The 17,927-nt window shown below is 35.2% G+C and overlaps 1 protein-coding gene across 1 annotated transcript in view; it reads left to right on the top strand.

The window, feature by feature from the left end:
• The first annotated feature begins 7,187 nt into the window (after nt 1–7,187).
• Cntnap2 (contactin associated protein 2) overlaps nt 7,188–17,927 on the top strand; it is a 2,154,251-nt gene continuing 2,143,511 nt past the window's right edge. Inside the window, exons 1-2 of the mRNA XM_032907255.1 lie at nt 7,188–7,196; nt 7,992–8,655. Of these exons, the coding sequence (XP_032763146.1) occupies nt 7,188–7,196; nt 7,992–8,655 (673 nt within the window). The remainder of the gene's footprint in view (nt 7,197–7,991; nt 8,656–17,927) is intronic.

The following is a 17,927-nucleotide window of genomic DNA, read 5'->3' as shown; positions in this document are numbered from 1 at the left end:
GCCGAGAGAAGCCTGTTTCAATCACTGAGGTTCAAGAAAAATCTGAGCTAGGATACTTGATTTGAACCAGCCAGCCAGAATTCAGAAAGCTTGAAAGAGTGAACTTATTCAGCAATAAGCCTTGGAGATGACAATTACTTCAGGGGAATAAAAGTTACTTTTATGAGGAGGGCTTTTAATATAAATGTTTAAAGTGATTTTTTTCTTAGTTTCTGTTAACTATTGATGTTTTCTTGAGTTTTTCATCCTCACATTGATTGGACTTTGCCCAGGATGTGCCAAAATAATCAAACTTGTTTATTCTCAAAGAAAACTGCACTATGTTTCATCTGTAGATGTCTACATAAGATCCATTTTTGTCAGAATAAGAGTTCTATGTGAGAGAAGATGCCTTGGCAGCAAGTATAAGCATCTGCAGTGCTCTCCTGCTCAGACCATGGGGGTTGGGTTTGTCCCAGTAATTGCTTCTGACTTCCTGTAGCTCTCATTAATATTCTCAAATTTTACTTACTACTGTGCTTTGTACACAACTTTTGTTTTTTATATCTGGCTTTTGCATCTTCGTTTCCATTCAGTTAGCTTTGTCCATCTTTCCCTTTAAACTTTTGCTAACATTGTTCAGATAAAGTTAAAATTATATAATGCACAATTAATGTTTATGGCTCAAACAATATCTCTGCATTAAGAGGCATCTTCTTGAGGAAAAACATCAGTAGTATTCCTTGTGATATAGTATTTACACTCATGACCACTAGAAATACAAATTTCATTAAACATTTCTGTCCAGTAAATTCTATATCAAATATCATATATAACTTTTAAAAATTACAAAAGCATGCATCTTTAAATTAGGCCTAAAATATTTCTATGGCTTGGTTATTTTCACAAACACAAATTTCATCAAATTTTTTTTATACAGTCCAAAGGACAGAATCTAAGAAATTAAAAGATATGTATTTCACATCTTAAATTTCTTATCCTCTTACATACAAAGTTTTCTTACCTAAACAAATATAGCCATGTTAATATGAGTCATAATATTTTTCACTAAATGTATATTTTGTGGTAAAATATTAAGAGCCAACTACTCATTTTATATCAAACAGTTCCTACTCTACAAAGCACCAACAAGGGCATACATATTGACTAGGTGAGATGCCAACAGTTTTAACACTTGGTTGTTTACAGAAGAAGCTTGAATACAACATTGGAGCTAGAGATTTCATATGGCCTGACTTCCTCTTTGGTACTAACTTTTAAATGTGAAATGTGTTCTTGCCCCTCTGCTGTCCATTTGAAATATTGCTTACAGTACAGGTCAGTCATGTTGAAGACAAAAAATATCTCTATACCTTTGTTCTTGTCGAAATGAAGTAGCATCATTAAACAGTAGAGTATATCAAAATTCCACTATTTCAAAATCTTGTGAAGGACCGGAAGTTTGCAAGCCTAGGATTCAGCTGACACCATGCTTTTTGTCTTGGTAGACTCCATTTTCTCACAGTAATCTTGAATGTTAAAACAGGTCTCAGAACAGTATTTCAACCTTTCTTTTCCTAATACTTTAACAGTAATTTATAAACTGTTCTCGTGACAATTTTTGATAATTTTTGACAGAAGTCTTATTTTTATTCAGAACTTTCAGGATGCTTTTTCAGTGTGAATTTGCAGAAGAAAAAAAGAAAAAACCACATGAGGTTCTATGACTTAGTTTTTATTTTTTAAATTTCATTGTGTTCATTAATCTAGATAATATAGTAATTAACATTTAGAAACCACCTATAATACACAAGATATATTACACAAATATTACCATATATCCTCAAAATAGCCCAATTTCATGAGAGTAAATACCTATCTAACTTAGAGCTGAGAAAATTAAGTCAGGGCATGTGTATCATATCTTTCAGGGGATTGTTCAGATACTCAACAGCACTCTCAAACAAACCAATGCACAATTAGCTGCTTCCTGCCCAAACGACTTACTCCTGAAAGCCTGTGTCATAACACCATTCAGAACGGCGTGTTTACTATTCATTATATACAGCTGCTATTGCACCTTTAGCACAGCATTTAGTAACCTTTTTCTCTTCAGGCTTCTGGCAAACTTTTCTAGGTGGTTTCAAATTTAAATCTTTACCTCATATACATAAAGCTCTAGTTTTAAAGCCAAAGTAAGACTTCACAGAAATTAAATTTGCTTGAAAAGTTATTTAAATCAAAAATAAAAGGTGTTCGCATTGTAAATATTTTACTGTTGCCATGACATGGCGTTATTATCATAACCATATCAGATACCAGTGTATAGGTATATGCTTGAATATTTTGTTCCATTTTCTCTTCTGGATATTCCTGTTTTTCCTTTATTCCTCTCTTCCTATGTCACATTTTGCCTGGATTGAAAAAAAACACACTTTAAAGTATAATATTCAGCCAAATATAATGAAATTCTTAAGAAAGATTCACCTTCCACTAAATAACAATATTGCCATTTGTCACAAATTTAACATGTAAAATATATGAATATTTTCTATATTTACTCTTCATGCACTGAATCCAACAAATCCTTCTCCTATAAATCCAAATCTTACATTCTATTTTTGCTGCTATGGCCTTCTATGTTAGACATACATTTTTATTCCTCTGTGACATAATTAAGTAATTGAAAATTTTAAAATAAAATCACTTTATACATTCTAAGTTAGATTTTGCAAAACCAAAACTCCGAGTTCCTGAAATAACTCATTTTTAATTGCTACCGTCAAAAAGTAGTTATTTAGAAATATATTTCTCACCTTAATTAACACCACAGTTTAAGCAATTTAGAGCTGAACCTTTGGACAGCAACAAACTAATAGCTTGGATGAGGGGACAGAGAGATGAGATAGTTGTTCAGAGCACTTGCTGCTTTTGTAGAAATCTTGAGTTCAGTTCACAGCACATATATCTGTTAGGTCACAACCGCTTATAACTCCAGCTTAAGGGATCTCATACTCTCTTTTGCTCTTTGAAGGCTAGAAAGATCCTGCATGTATGTTTACTTGCCCACACAGAGGTACATACATGCAATCATAAATAAAATAAAACAATAAAATCTAGCAAACACAGTAACATAAATGAGAAAGTTTTGTTCTAGTTGATAGCATAACTCAAATAGCTCTTAAAATAATACAGGAGATTTATATTATTCTCAATGGACCCTAAGAGAGAAGACATCACACACTTAGGACCTGGGCTTTTGATGATTGGAACTAGATCAAACCTGACAACTTCTTTCCTGCACTCTATCTTCCATAGTACCAGAAAGTATTATGCAAGCTGTCAGGGGAATGAGTCAGTCAATAGTTCTAACAAGCTGTTATGGCTATGAACCACAAGAATGGCAATCATGGCAAGAAATCTCTAAAGGTCTATAACCAACAAGATTTAAGGGCGACATAACAGGAGGGAAACGATACTGCCTGGTATGCTAATTAGCTGGGGTTATCAAGGCTATGGATATTAGAAGAGAACCTAATACCCAAACTTTGGTAGATTGGAATAATTCCCTACTGCACTTTCATACTTATATTTTATACACATGGACAATTGTAGCTTTACCCAGCAAAAAGAAGATTTTCTTTACAGAAAATAAAGACCATTACAGAAAAACACAACTAGACATAACATAGAAAACAACAACAACAACAACAACAACAACAACAACTACAACAACAAGATCATGGGGAGCCCAGCTGCAAAGGGTACATCTACAAAACAATTCCTTCACCTAAGGCTCAGGAAACAACAGAAGACAGGATGCAATGACTGTAAAATTCAGAGGACCAGAAAGTTTGCTCTGACTCTATGTCCCCTAGAAATGTCTGCCTAAACAATACTTGAATACTGACAATATCAATAGAGATGCTAGTACCAAATGGGGAAAATCTCAAGGGGTCTTACCCCTAGGCAAAGAGCTGCAGGTAACTAATGACATCCAGATAGGAAGAATTAGCCTTTCCAAAGACGATACCTTCATTGTTCACCCAATACAAAATGATCAGCCTGAAGATTATATATACATAAACAACAAAAGTAGACTTGGCAGAGGTATTTGTGTGTGTGTGTGTGTGTGTGTGTGTGTGTGTGTGTGTGTGTGTGTATGTAAAACAAAGAATCAGAAGACATTAATTTTAGAGGGACCAGGCAGTCAAGCATAATGGGATAGAAGAGAGGTGCCATGGGAAGTTTGGAGGGAGAAAATGAAAAGGTAAAGTATTGTGATTTTATTTCAATTTTAAAATTAATTGTAAAAAGGTTACGTTTAATATTGCTTTCATACCCGCTTCTCTTACAAGCTCCTATGACTGAATATTAATTGCAAGTATATTCTTCTACACACATTAAATATCCTTTTCTGACTACAATGTCTTAATTTGTGCTAAACATCAGATTGATCATTAATTTGAGAAAATATGTGTGAATTTTTCTAAGCAAATCATTTTCTAGATTTTCTCCAAATAACACTAGACATTCCACAATTTTATGAACACAAAAATAAAGTAATATTTTAGCAATATTAAGCGTGTACTTTTCCCCTGTCAGTCTTCCTAAATATTAATGTTTGATTATGATACTAAACATTATATAACACCCAAGGCCTGAAAGATTTGCTAAGTCCAGATTCCAGACAAATGTTATATACACCATGTTTTAGTGTAAGTTTTAGTTCTTTCTCACTAGATTAGGAATCTCAGTCTTTTAGATATATTCTATTATCTTCAACAAAACATTTGGAAAGATTTCCATAGGGTGTAGTGTATGAGTGACAGTATTCCCTTTCTAAATGGGTACCACAACCAAATATTTACCTGCAACACATACATGAGATGCTTCTGGAGGCCAGAGGGGGCCTTAAAAGTCACCAAAATGGAGCTAAAGACAGTTGTGAAAGGCTGTGCTGGTGCTAGGGCCTATGTTCTTGACAGAATTGGGTAGTCTGTATTCTAAAATAAAATTGTATTTTATGGATATTCCAAGGCTTATTTTTCTATGAAAGGTGACTGATGTTCAGTTCCCCATTCAACAAATGTTTTTGCTTAAAGATAGTATTAGAGTCCAATTATTTTAGCTCTTTTACCACTTAGCTATAACTTTAGTGGGATTCAAAATACTTTCTTACATAATAGACATCAGTAGGCCTATTGACAACCTTTCAATTTCATTATCAGTATCTGACTAAGACAAACAAACTTCTTGATTTCACTCATACTAACAGATATATTCATAACTTTCCACCAGATGTTCTTCATCATGTCGAACTGACATCTTAGAAACCTGGGCTCAAATGCATTTTTCTTGTCAGGTTGTTTCTGTCAAGTACTTGTTCATAATAATTGAAAGGAACTAATCTTTTTTCTCAAAAATATTGCAATTCGCCTTGCTTCTTTTCCAACCATGTCCATATATTCTCTTTGTGTGCCATTGCCCAGAGTTTTACGACCCTCAAGATTTGATGTACTTTGTATCCAGCTAATGTGACATTTAAGATCTTTGCCAAGTATATTCAATCATTTTCAAACACAATCACTGACCAGACTCCAGTCACTGAAACATGGTTATCATATATAATTGACATCAGCAAAGCTATCTACTGCCCCTCAATTATATTATCAGTATCTTAACAAGACAAATAAATAAGAGTTTTCAACCTTCTTGCTAGTAGACATGAATTTACTTTACAATGATTTCAATAATAAAATAGTGTGAAAAATAAGAATAGAGCATTAGCACCCATGAAACCACTATCGAAGTATCATTGTTTTCGATATTTTGCATGTCTTCTAATATTAGGAATCAAGATTGAGAAGCAAACATAGCTGTGTAATGTTGTTCATGACGTTACTCAACTCATTTAGTATCTTCTTTGGTCACACATAAAATCAGTCCATGTTAGAAAGCACGAAAACGACACAGTTTGGTCTGTGCCTCTTAAAAACACTAGAATATGTTATTTTATGTTTGTTTGATTTTGGTCATTCAAAGAAATGATGATAAACTGATTAGAATAATTTTAGAGAAAATTATTTTGTATTAAGAAACAATTAAGTAGATAATATCTAGTAAGGCTGTTTTGCTCACGATTATAACATGTATATTAGGTACAAATCTGCTTATTGTACATCTAGAAAGAGATACATTGAAGCACTAAAAACATGATACTCCCTTTTTAAAAAAAATTTTTACCTAAAGTACTTTAGAACCACCTTGGTGGCACCTAATACAATCGTTAAACTTGAAGGACATACTTAAACAATTGACTCTTGTAAAAAGTTGTGCTCTTTGACAATGTATTTCTTATGTTCTGTTCCTTTAAACTCTTGTAATTGGTTGATGAGAGTTGTATATAGAATTCTGGAATGTGTTCACTGACATACCAGAGTCGAGGAATTCAAATAGAAAAGAGACATTTTCTAATTTGCACAAATCCCTATTTTATGATGAGAAGAGTGACTTAAAACGTATGGCATAATATTGTTCCTCTCCATCATTGGTCAACTATGTGTTTTTTATTTTTACAGACTTTACTCAATCTGTAGTTCTTACTAGAACTTAAAATCAATTAAGGGGCGGGGGAGAGATAAATTAATGCTGACTCAGGCCCTTTAACACCATACTGATTATGCAGTGAACACATAGCTCTGTTTACAGTAGACCTCTCTAAGACATAAGCATAACATTAAAATTCACATTCTATTCACAGAGTGGGGAAATCATCACAAAAATTTATTTATCACAAAAGGTAAATGTATGTTTATTGCATAACTCTGAAAGACAGCGTTACTCCTCCTCAAACCTCCCTAAACGTCATTAGGTATTTAGAAGATCTATAATTCTTAATTGTGTTAGTAAAGGCTGTGAAAGGATTGATTCTTTGGGGAGAAAATAATACAAGTACTTCAGTTGAACTGGACGCTAGGAAAACAAATCAGTGTAGAATGTGGCTAGATAGGAGCTGAGGGGTAAGGTTGAGAATTATTAGTAAAATCATCTAAATGATTAGAGAAAGCAGCATTTCTATAGACCTTCTTAGTTATTAATACTTTCAACACTTAAGCACACTGAAGTAATTATCATTTGACAACATATGTACTCTACCTTTCCTTTTAGGGTTGTTTGTGTTTGTGGTGTGTGGTTTTCTCAGCAGCATGTGTTTGGTGAATGTGTATATATGTATGTCTGCATCAATATATATATATATATATATATATATATGGAAATGTGAATTAATTACATTTAAAACATCTGAATTAGGTACATCTGAACAACACTATCTTTCTCTGCTACAGCCAGCCAGGATGTTTAGACCCGTCATTTGGTGTTAGGACCACTCGGAAGACCTGCCTTTCGGACTCCTGATTGTGGTTCTTGGGAGTTCTAAGCTCCGGGAGCCTGTACCATCTCTATCTGAAGGGGAGGAAAGAAGCCAAAGAGAAAGCATCCCAGCAAGAGGTTTTTCCCTCCTACTGCTGGGTCAGGGACTAGCCAGGTCTGGAGCAGGGTTCTTAGATTACACAGCAAATCACCAACTTCAGCACCGCGGACAGCAGCGCCTCCCGCTTAGACTGAGGTGCATCTCTTCAGCCTTGGCCCCGACTCCAGTTAATGGACCTGAGCCGCTAGCTTCCTTTTCTCCTTTGCTTCCAAAGCAGACGAAGGCAGGGCAGAAAGGTTGTTACAGCAAGAGGAGTGCAGTAGGAAAAGAAAAGGAGGAGGAGGAGGAGGAGGAGGAGGAGGAGGAGGAGGAGGAGGAGGAGGAGGAGGAGGAGGAGGAGGAGGAGGAGGAGGAGGAGGAGGGGCCGGGGAGGGAGGGGGGGAACAAGAAGGGAAGAAGCGGGGAAGCTTCCCTTCGCCAGGCTCGCCCGGGTCTGCAGGCGCTGCTGGAGGCAGCAGTCTCCAGCTCCCGGCTGCGGTGGTAGCTGCTGAGCTCTCTCTCCAGCGATGCTTCTTAGTGTCGCGCCACGCTGAGGCCGAGCGTGTACAGGGGGCTTGCCTCAGCTCCATACATCCTTGATCTCAGCCTGGGAGCTAACAGCCTACTGGAAACCCCTCTGAGTCGCGCTGCCCAGTGGCCACCCAAGCGCTCGCCCGCAGTGGCAACGGCAGCATCACCGGACCCATCGCTCTCGGTTCTTTCCTACGGTCTGAGTTCTCTCCAGATTCCCCCCACGCGTCCTTTGATTTTTTTTTCCAGAAGAGAGGGCGGGGTAGGTGTCAGTCCCCTCCTCTCTCTCACCCCTCCTATTCCTTCTCGGTTTGAATTTCTTCCCCTGGCATTTCACTGGCTCTCAGAGCAAGAGACCAGACCCACAGAGAGGGGAAAGCCAGGCTGCGCCTCCCTTGCTGCTGCCAGCCCAGAACTGGAACCTAGAGAGGGTGAGGGGAGAGGAAGCAAAGCAGGAGGAGCTTGGCTTCCTCTCGCATCTGAGGACAGACCGGTTCACTTCAAGAACCTCACAGAGAGGCAGACTGCATCTCTGCAGCGAGCTTTTGGAGTACCACTGGCCCGGAGGCTAAGGATGGTGATTTCTCTGAGAGCAGGCTGCAGGGCAGCGCTCTCGCTCTGGATTCTCAGCAGCTTCATCTGCAGAGCCTGGACAGCTCCCTCCTCCTTCCGTAAGTAGCTCTCTCCTTTCCAGGCTCCTTACTGGAGTCACTTCAGTGCCGCATTGATGTAAGGGCGCCCGGGTATTAACTCTGAGGTGCATTCTCAATTCTTGTCCCTGATGTGTGTATGTGTGTGTGTGTGTGTGTGTGTGTGTGTGTGTAGGATACTTCCTGTTTGTAGCCACTGCCGCAGAGAAACTCCAAATCGAGGAAGCTCCTTGTTCAGTGGAGATTTTCATAGTGCTGGATGCTTCTGGAAAGTTGTTTCTAGTCTTGAAGATTGCTCCGCAACTGCTTGGTTAGAGTGACGAGAGTAGCCGTTTCTTGATACTTATCAGTGCAGTATGGAGATGATTACATTTTACTTAGGACAGAAAACTAGCATAAGTTTTTGATTTTTATTGATGGCTTTTACTTGTGTTGGTCTGAGGAAGAAAGAGGAACATATTTCAAGCAGTTTGGGCACCTATGCGTTTACTAATCTCTTTGGCCCTCCTAAAAAGTTAATGCTCATTTAACCCTTCCTTAATTGTATGTATTTTTAAAGTGAGGCTAATATCGAGACTGACACTGCACTAATTCCTTTGTGGTTTGGGGTAATGAGCATGACTCATGCAGGCTAGGACTTGGGACAGCCAGTGCAATGGCATAAGAGATGGTCTGAAAGTTTTTAAGAAAATGATGTAACTGCTCAAAAATTTGTGCTTTTAAGGAGGGGGGTGGAAGAAATGGAAGATCTGGCCAATTTTATGCATTGCTTTAGAAATTTATATTGTGTATGAAGAGGGGAAAGGTATAGTTGGCTTTGTCTGAGAAAGAGTTAAACGCTGGACTGATTCTGTAACACTTTGCACAGTTTTCCTAAGCATAGCCTTGTTTGTGAGATTGGGTGAGTCCATTGTTGAAGGAGAATGGAGTTCAAGGGGAAATATTCTCCACTTAGGATACATAAGTTCAGAAGTTTCTAGATGCTTCACACATGATTTGCACCCCCTACCTGTTTATAGATTCTGTGGCTGCATTAATGTTCACCTTTGTCTGTATTTCCATATTAATATAATTATTACACTGTATAAAATATTAACAGCAGCCATGAAATAGTTTTTTAATGCTTTGATTGACAATCATCACCAGTGCTATGATTAGTAGTATTTGGACATATTTCCAAGTATCCTTCATGAGATTCTTTTGCGTTGCTTGGAGAAAGAGATGCAAAAAAGAACATAACTACGTTTTAGTGAACTTGAAACTTTTATTTATTCTCAAAATTTACACAAACCTTAAAATATGTGCCATTTTTTATCTGTGTTGAATGTATAGACTTAAATGGAAATTGTAAAGCTACCTTTAGTAAGTTATGTTGATGGAATTTTAACTTTCACTTTAAAATATGCTTGTACAGTGGGATGGGATTGGCTTCCACGTTTTGTATAGACTTACTAAAAGTTAAAATACGTTGTACTTTCCTGTTAGAGTCCTTATTTCCCAGTAGCTTCCAGAATTCTGTATCTCATCTTTCTGTGTGTCTGAGTAGAAACGGATCGATCTGAATCATTCACTATGCATCCAGAATTTTATATTTGCCCTTATTGCATTGGTATAGTTCAAAGATTCAAAGTTATTTCAGAAATATGAGCTTAGCTTTTGCTACTTGGAATTCAGTGAAGAACAACACCAAGGTCAATATGTTTAAAATTCTTGTGTTTGAGCTTTAGGGTTCATTTAATTGTTATTACAAAACCTAAATAATTAAAATATATTAGGTTAAGATAATGTTTTATTATATATGAATACAAACTCTGAAACACAGCAAAAGTTGCCTAAAACATCAGAGTGAGGATGGTAATGAATGATACCTAAATTTACTGATGATATGGAATTCTCAAATTTATTTTTGCATAATGAAAAATATGCATTTTGTGTTATATTTTGAAACACTGCATGATAGTTATGTTTTTAATACGTAGAAATGCATAAAGCAGAAAAATTGTAACTCCATGAATCTAAGTTAATGAACATCTCAACCAGGAGGGGTCATCATGACACAGAAAGTAGTAGAAAACTGTAAAACGAAGAGTCCATGTAGTCTGTGTTTGGAAAATACGATGGCTATGCTCAAACATTCTGCTTCAGAGTAACTTTGTAGTATAGAGAGGCATTCTCATATAGATGATTAATAGTTTGAGTTTTCTATTATACATTTCCAGCATACCCTGGTTTAATGCGTTTTTCTTTTTGCTGATCTGGGCATGTTCATATAGGTTCCACATCCTGTGTTTTATGCATTTCAATTTAAATTAAAAGAAACTTAGCTTTTTGATCGAATCAAATATGATCTATTTATCTGTGATAATAAGAATGATGCAATCGTGGTCTGAGATGTATGTGCTTCCTTTCTTGTGAAGGCTCCTATGAGAAACTCAGAAGGAACACTTCACCACTAGGGGGTAAATTGATTAGACCATGCTTTTAAGACTTACAGAGCTGCCCTAAATGATAAGGGGCTTAAACTAGGACTTAGTAAGTTTGATCCTTAAATATTACAGAATTTTTGCTTATGTAAGTATTTACCAATAAAAGCTAATTTATATGATTCTCATGGAGCCATTCTCACATGATTTACCTGACTCACATTGCAAAATGAGTTTTTCATGTATTTAAATAATCTCATAAATATACTGTTAGATTAAGTATGTACATGCTCATATGTGGTTTAAATATATATCATATAATATAGAAACATATAACATATGAAATCAAATAGATATCAATAGAAATGTAAATGTATACATATTTAATCTTTGTAACAACATTTAAAAATTTTATTTTACCATTAAGGTCATAGCTAGGCCTTTTCCTGTATAGTTTCAAGTGGCTGTCATAAAAATATGAGAATAGTTTATAGATCACTTTTTACTGAAGTCATATATTTTTCCTCTAAGTGGTATTTTCAAATATAATCAGCCAAAATAATATGAAATCAAATGTCATTATAATGCTTCTAGTTCAAACAGAAGAATGATTTTGTTAGCAAAAAAAAAAATTAACTGAGAACATGCTTTTGAGAAACAGGACTCATAGAAGGAAGGGTTATATTATTTTTAGATAATGCAAATCAGTAGGAAAAAAACTGTTAACTGATCAGAGTTAAATACATATCTTTCTTTATAGGCATTAACACCTATACTCAATGTATGGTAATTCTTATGTTTTAATACCACAAGGGAGGACTAATTTTCATAAAAATATACTTTCATATATTAATACAATTTTCATATAATCTGATTTGGACATATATGGAGAGAAATATATGCATTTATACATGTATAATTAATCATTTGTGAGAGTTTCAAAGTTTTATGTACACTATATCTTCAAGCATATATTATATATATATGTATATATATATATGTATACAATGTATATTCTTTATTATTTTGAGTAGCACCAATTTTTAGGTTCTATAATTTCTTTAAACTTCTATTTCATTTGTTTGAATTGATAAATTCTATTAGCAAAAATTACTTTACATCTTTAAAAGTGAATGAATAAGCCTTTCTGATAAATTTTATACTGATTGAAAGATAAAAGGCCTATGGTATCTAATCAATTTTCATTTAAAAATGATATATTTATTTTTTTTTACAAATACAGTATATATCTACATTCCCTGCTTAAAATTCTTAAGCAAACTCTAGTCCTTAATCTTATTAAAAATCTTAAATATAGGCTAGAGAAATTGCTGAGTTGCCAAACTACATCTTGTGCAAGCAAGATGATCTGAGTTGTAATGTCCAGGACCGACATAAATACAGATTTCATAGTGCACATCTATTAACCTACTGCTGGTGTAATGAAAACAGGTAGATTTCCAGGCACTACTAGACACACAATGTAGCCAATCACTGAGCTACAAGTTCAGTGAGCTACAGAGAGTCAATAGCAATAGCAAACAATAAAGACTGGCTTCCATATACAGAGGCCCACATGTGAATGACTGTAAACGTGCACACCAAGCCACCCAGACACAAAAGTGCTATAAAACTGTAAGAATAAATTTAAACAACACCAAGGACATGGCAAAGTGGATGGGGAAAAGCCTGCAAGGTCGCAACCTTATACTAGCAACTATAGACAACTGAAGATAGCTGGATGCAGAAGAGATAGTCCCTTCCAGGAAAGAGTACAACAATCAGTTGTCTAGTGCCAAGTACTTCATCCCTGAAAACATACATATGTGTAACATTAATGGACCAACTCAGTTACATTAACTTTATCTATCTATCTATCTATCTATCTATCTATCTATCTATCTATCTATCCATCTATCCATCCATCATCTATATATATACATATATATATAGTACATGTATATGTATAATAGCAGTTATTAAAAAAGATGCCATGAATTTAAAGGAGAGTTATAGTGTATAAAGGGGGATTTGAAGAGAGGAGAGAGAATGGAGAAACAAGGTAATTACATTATAATTTAAATTAATAAAGGACAAACAGATGTGTGTTGTTTGTATAGTGATTAATATTAACAAATGAAGAAATGCAGCATCTATACATATTTTCCCCATGTTGGCTTGGATTTAAAAAATGCTTTATTTTATATTATTTCTAAAGTAAATAAGAGAGGACACGATCTTGTAAACTAATAAAAACAGTTGTGTGTGAGGTAAATTTTATATTTTTGTCGATATAATTAACTTACAATGAATGCTACCAGCATCTCCATAGAGATGTGTTTTTAAAAAGCAAGTATCAGAAATTTATGATACATGTGTATGGAGTTGTTCAGAAGTTACATTTTTATTTTTGCTTTTTTTTACATATACATGAATATTCCTGAAATGACATTTATGACTTAATAATTTAAGTTAAATAATAAGATTACTTCTAACACAGTCTGGACATTAGAATGCGGAAATATAACCTGTTTCTTGCTCATAATAGTTTTATCGGAGGGAATAGAAACTATACTTGAAGCACTCAGATTCAAAGCCAATGATTTCCTCTTGCTTTCCAGGTTAGGTGCATGTCAGGCAGATATGTGAAGCCTCTTCCCTCATTCATGCCAGGCTGTCCGCAGAAAAGCCCTGTTCAGTAGGGAGGTACACGAGAAGTGCTCACCTCTGCCATAAGAGTGGTAGTGTGAGGAAAATCATGCTGATTTGTTCTTCCAATAGCTGGAGAGTCTGTTGAGTGTTCGGATGAAGATTAATGAACCCAATTGCCTCACATGTAACCTTCTTGTCTCTGTTCCATCCATAACTATATAGAAGTTAATATTTGAGCTCCATCCAAATGCTTTTCTGATCAAGAATTCAAACAGGGAAGGGAATTTTGATTACTGTGCAAAATAGTGACAAATTTTCATAGTTATTGTTTATAGTTGAAGAAAATTAGTATGAGAAAATTTCAGCAGGCTTTGGAATCAAGGACTGAGTAGTGTTTGTTTTTCTCATGTCATACATGGCAGGAGAATTTCAGTTTTTATGTGACTTCCTGGGTGTCCCATTCATGCTTTCCTTCTGCATGATCCTATTAATGATATTTTTTTGGGGGAAAAGCACTTTCCTATCCAGAGTGAATAATGTTGCCATTTACCACACAGCCTGGTGGACGGATGGTCCCTGCAGGTTCACTTTGAACTTCCATCGTATTTATGTCACAGGCAAAGTCCACAACTTTACCGACCCAGTACTTCATGTTCACTTTTATGCCCCTTCTCCTTTCCATGCAACTGTGAAGACCCTGTTACTCCCATCCATATATCCTGTGACAAACACCATAGCCATACTTTGAAATCAAAGTTGATTATTGCCTCCGTTGAAAATTTCGTTTACGGAATGCTTTAAACTCTGGCTTAGTTCATTTAGGTGGCAGACGAATCTTACTAACAGCTTGAAGTATCTGAACTTTTTTATATAGAACACTCCGGACTTTTAAACCTCCCCTGATAGTAGGAAATATGGAAATAAAGATGTAGGCATTGGCCCTGAGTTGGCTTGCTGAAGATAACATATTTTTGGTACACCGTAAAAGTGTGGAAGAAATATAGAAGGGCTCCTGAGAGCTACCGTCCACAGTTTCCTTCTGATTTGAGTTTGTGTGAAATGCCCTCATAAATACAAATAGTGATTATATTTTTAATGTGTGAACAATTAGGACAGTAAAAAATGAACCATTGGAATGTTTAAGTAGGAAAACATCCATAAACATAGACAATGTTTTGCTTGTTCAGTGTTCTGTCCTTTCTGGTATATCCATTCCTTTTGTTATTTGCACTGAGATGGTGGGCTGCGATGTGAATCTCAGGAAATAACAGGCAATAGAGGTGTGACCTACATACGCACTGTCAGATTTGCTAAGCCTGGGCTGTGCTGTGTGGTGCAGCTAAGTTAGAATTGAGTTATATAAACTTTAATGAAATTCGACAAGGATTTACTCACCTCCCTGTCATAATGTCATGTTGGAATAATATGTGAAAGAAAAAGTTTTCTGTGTGCCACAATTTCCCACTAACCACCGCGACCACATCATCTTTGCCTTTCTGTAATACTATTATTTGAAAGCTATGCACAGACAAAAGTACATGTGCACAGTCTGAATGAAACAGCCTTTGATGTAGAGAAGCATCACAAATTAACAGATAAAGCACTGCATCTGAATTTTTATCATCTGAACACTTAAGGTGTCTTTTGTAACTCATATGGGCTTAGTGATTTTGAACTCATGCAAAATGTAGGCTGATTAAATACAAAGACACTGCTAATTCTTTTTCCTAGGTAGCTACTATTCAATTGAATTATTAGGTTTGCAAAAATGATTCAATTGAATTTTTAGGTTTGCAAAAATATATAACATCTACTGTTAAACATCTTTTTGCCTATTTTTTCAGACATTGAAGAGTATTCAGAAATGGAAGACTAGTTTAGCCAATGGCGTGTTGCCAAATGTTACCTTCATTTAGGGGCATTGTTTGTTTTCAAGTTTGCAGGTCACCGAGCAGACAATGGCCTCTTGTGCTTTACATTGCCTAAACTCATCTTAAACATTAAGCAGAACTTTACAATTTCATGAAATATATTTTATATATTTTTAGTTCAAAATAAATATATCCAGAAACATAAAATAACATCTCAAGAAGATTATATTCGGATAACTAAATAAGGGAATTAGGTTATTAGTATTTGGAATATCTGGTTTTGAGAATAATAAAAGAAAAATTATTTTAAAATGAACAAGCAACTTTAATTCAGGAATTATTTTTTTCTACTTGAGTTCCCCTAGCCACAAATACTCGAGGCAGGATATGGCTAACGTCTCCTCCACAGCATGGTGTAGGAAATAGCCAATCATGTTCCCATAAGAAAGGTTGCATTCTACTCCTAACATCAGCAACTGGTAGGTTTCCAAGCAACTTTTATTAGTTATCAAAATAGTGCTTATCACATAAGTAATTGGATAAACACTGTACTTTCTCATACAAAGACAACATTATATTATTCCTTATATGTGGGAGTGTTTCATGACAGTAATAATGAAATCTTCAAGAATAACATTTTACAAAGTCTCAAAGACTTCCCTAGTTCTCATAAATTACTCAAAAAAATCAGTACTTTAGGCAAATAGAGACCAATCTCATTTTTCACTTTTGGATCTTACCTTAAAGAGGAATACAATGTTTAGCCCGGTGTGCTAGCATACACCTTTAATTACAGCACATGGGAGAGAGAGGCATTTGGAATTTTTTAGTTCAAGGATAGCCTGGTCTATATAGTGAATTTCAGGATAGCCGGAGAATAGAGTGAGACCCTGTGTCAAGACAGAAAGAAAGGTTGGAAGGAAAGAAGGAAAGAAGAGAGAAAGAAAGAAGAAAAGAAGGAAAGAAACAAGAAAAGAGAGAAAATATAAATTTTAGTTTTACTTTTGGGTTTTGAAATTAAAATATGACATCATTTCTCCCCATTCATTTCCTTCCTTGCATCACAACCATGTACTCACTACAGTACTATGTTAAAGATACAAATGATTATGCTTATCCTAGCTATGGTTATTGCTTTCATTGGGAGAAAGTAACAAACCATATCATATTATGATGTGGCTTACATTCTATTGGCTTACAATTTTTCTTGTGTGGAGTTGATTCTAAAGACTGGGTTGGTTGTTACATATACATTTTATGTTTCTTTTCTTGAGTAATTGTGTGATTGAGATCTATATTCTCTCTCTCTCTCTCTCTCTCTCACACACACACACACACACATATACACAGAGAGAGAGAGACAGAGACACAGAGACACAGAGACACAGAGACACAGAAAAACATATTCTGAATCAAATGAATGCCTTTAATAACAACTCCAAGTATTAGTAAATATTGTTAGATGCTAAGTTCAGGAAAGATACAACAAGATACAATGTATTTGTCCCCCAGTCCTTACAGAAATATTACTATGTACAGCTAAGAAAACTGAGGCCCATAATGGATTAAGTGCATTGTCTAAGCTGGTAGCATGAGCTGTTCCTAAGCTTTTGAAATCTCCATAGTGCAGCTAGCTAAGAGTAAATACTGCTCAAATTCGCTAAGTAATTTTGAATTTCAGTTCATATAAATGTGGCCTTTGAATTTTTCATTGACAGCTTCCTTAAATATAATGGGAAAAGTCCTACTGTCTCAATATTTCCAGGATTTGATTTTCTAGTCACGTTGTTTTATTCTGTGATCATTTCAATTTATATTAGCTGACAATACACAAACTATGTGACACTAACCACAGTATCAGATCTGTTATTATAAGAGAATTAAGTATGATTTGCTTTACTTCTCAGGACCTTTACAATTTTATCTTTAATCTTCTTTGTGCTATCATTACTGTTAGGCAAACATTTATTTATAATTATGCAGAATATTAAACTACTTTGTCAGGAACGTCTAAAATCTGATTAAAATCAAATCTCAATATGTCCTAAAAGTTGAGTTTACAAATTATATCCCAAATTTAAAGTATTATTGACATTTTCTAAGTTTATAAGCTGTCTTTTAATTTAATTTCATATTACTTAATGTGTAAACCATCTTTTGAGACATTTGTATCACTGGAAGGAAGAACATTTGTATTCTGTTTTTGAGCATATATATTTGTTTCCTGACCCTGATTTCTAACATGGTGATACAGTCACATTTTAGCATTTCCCTGAAGTCATAACTCTGCAGATTTCCACAAGCTTCTAGCTTCTAATCTTGCCTCAGGTTTATCAGTGACAGTCAA

The sequence above is a fragment of the Rattus rattus genome, chromosome 6 (assembly GCF_011064425.1).
Source record: "Rattus rattus isolate New Zealand chromosome 6, Rrattus_CSIRO_v1, whole genome shotgun sequence".
Classification (NCBI taxonomy): domain Eukaryota; kingdom Metazoa; phylum Chordata; class Mammalia; order Rodentia; family Muridae; genus Rattus; species Rattus rattus.
This window is presented reverse-complemented; position numbering and strand designations above follow the sequence as displayed.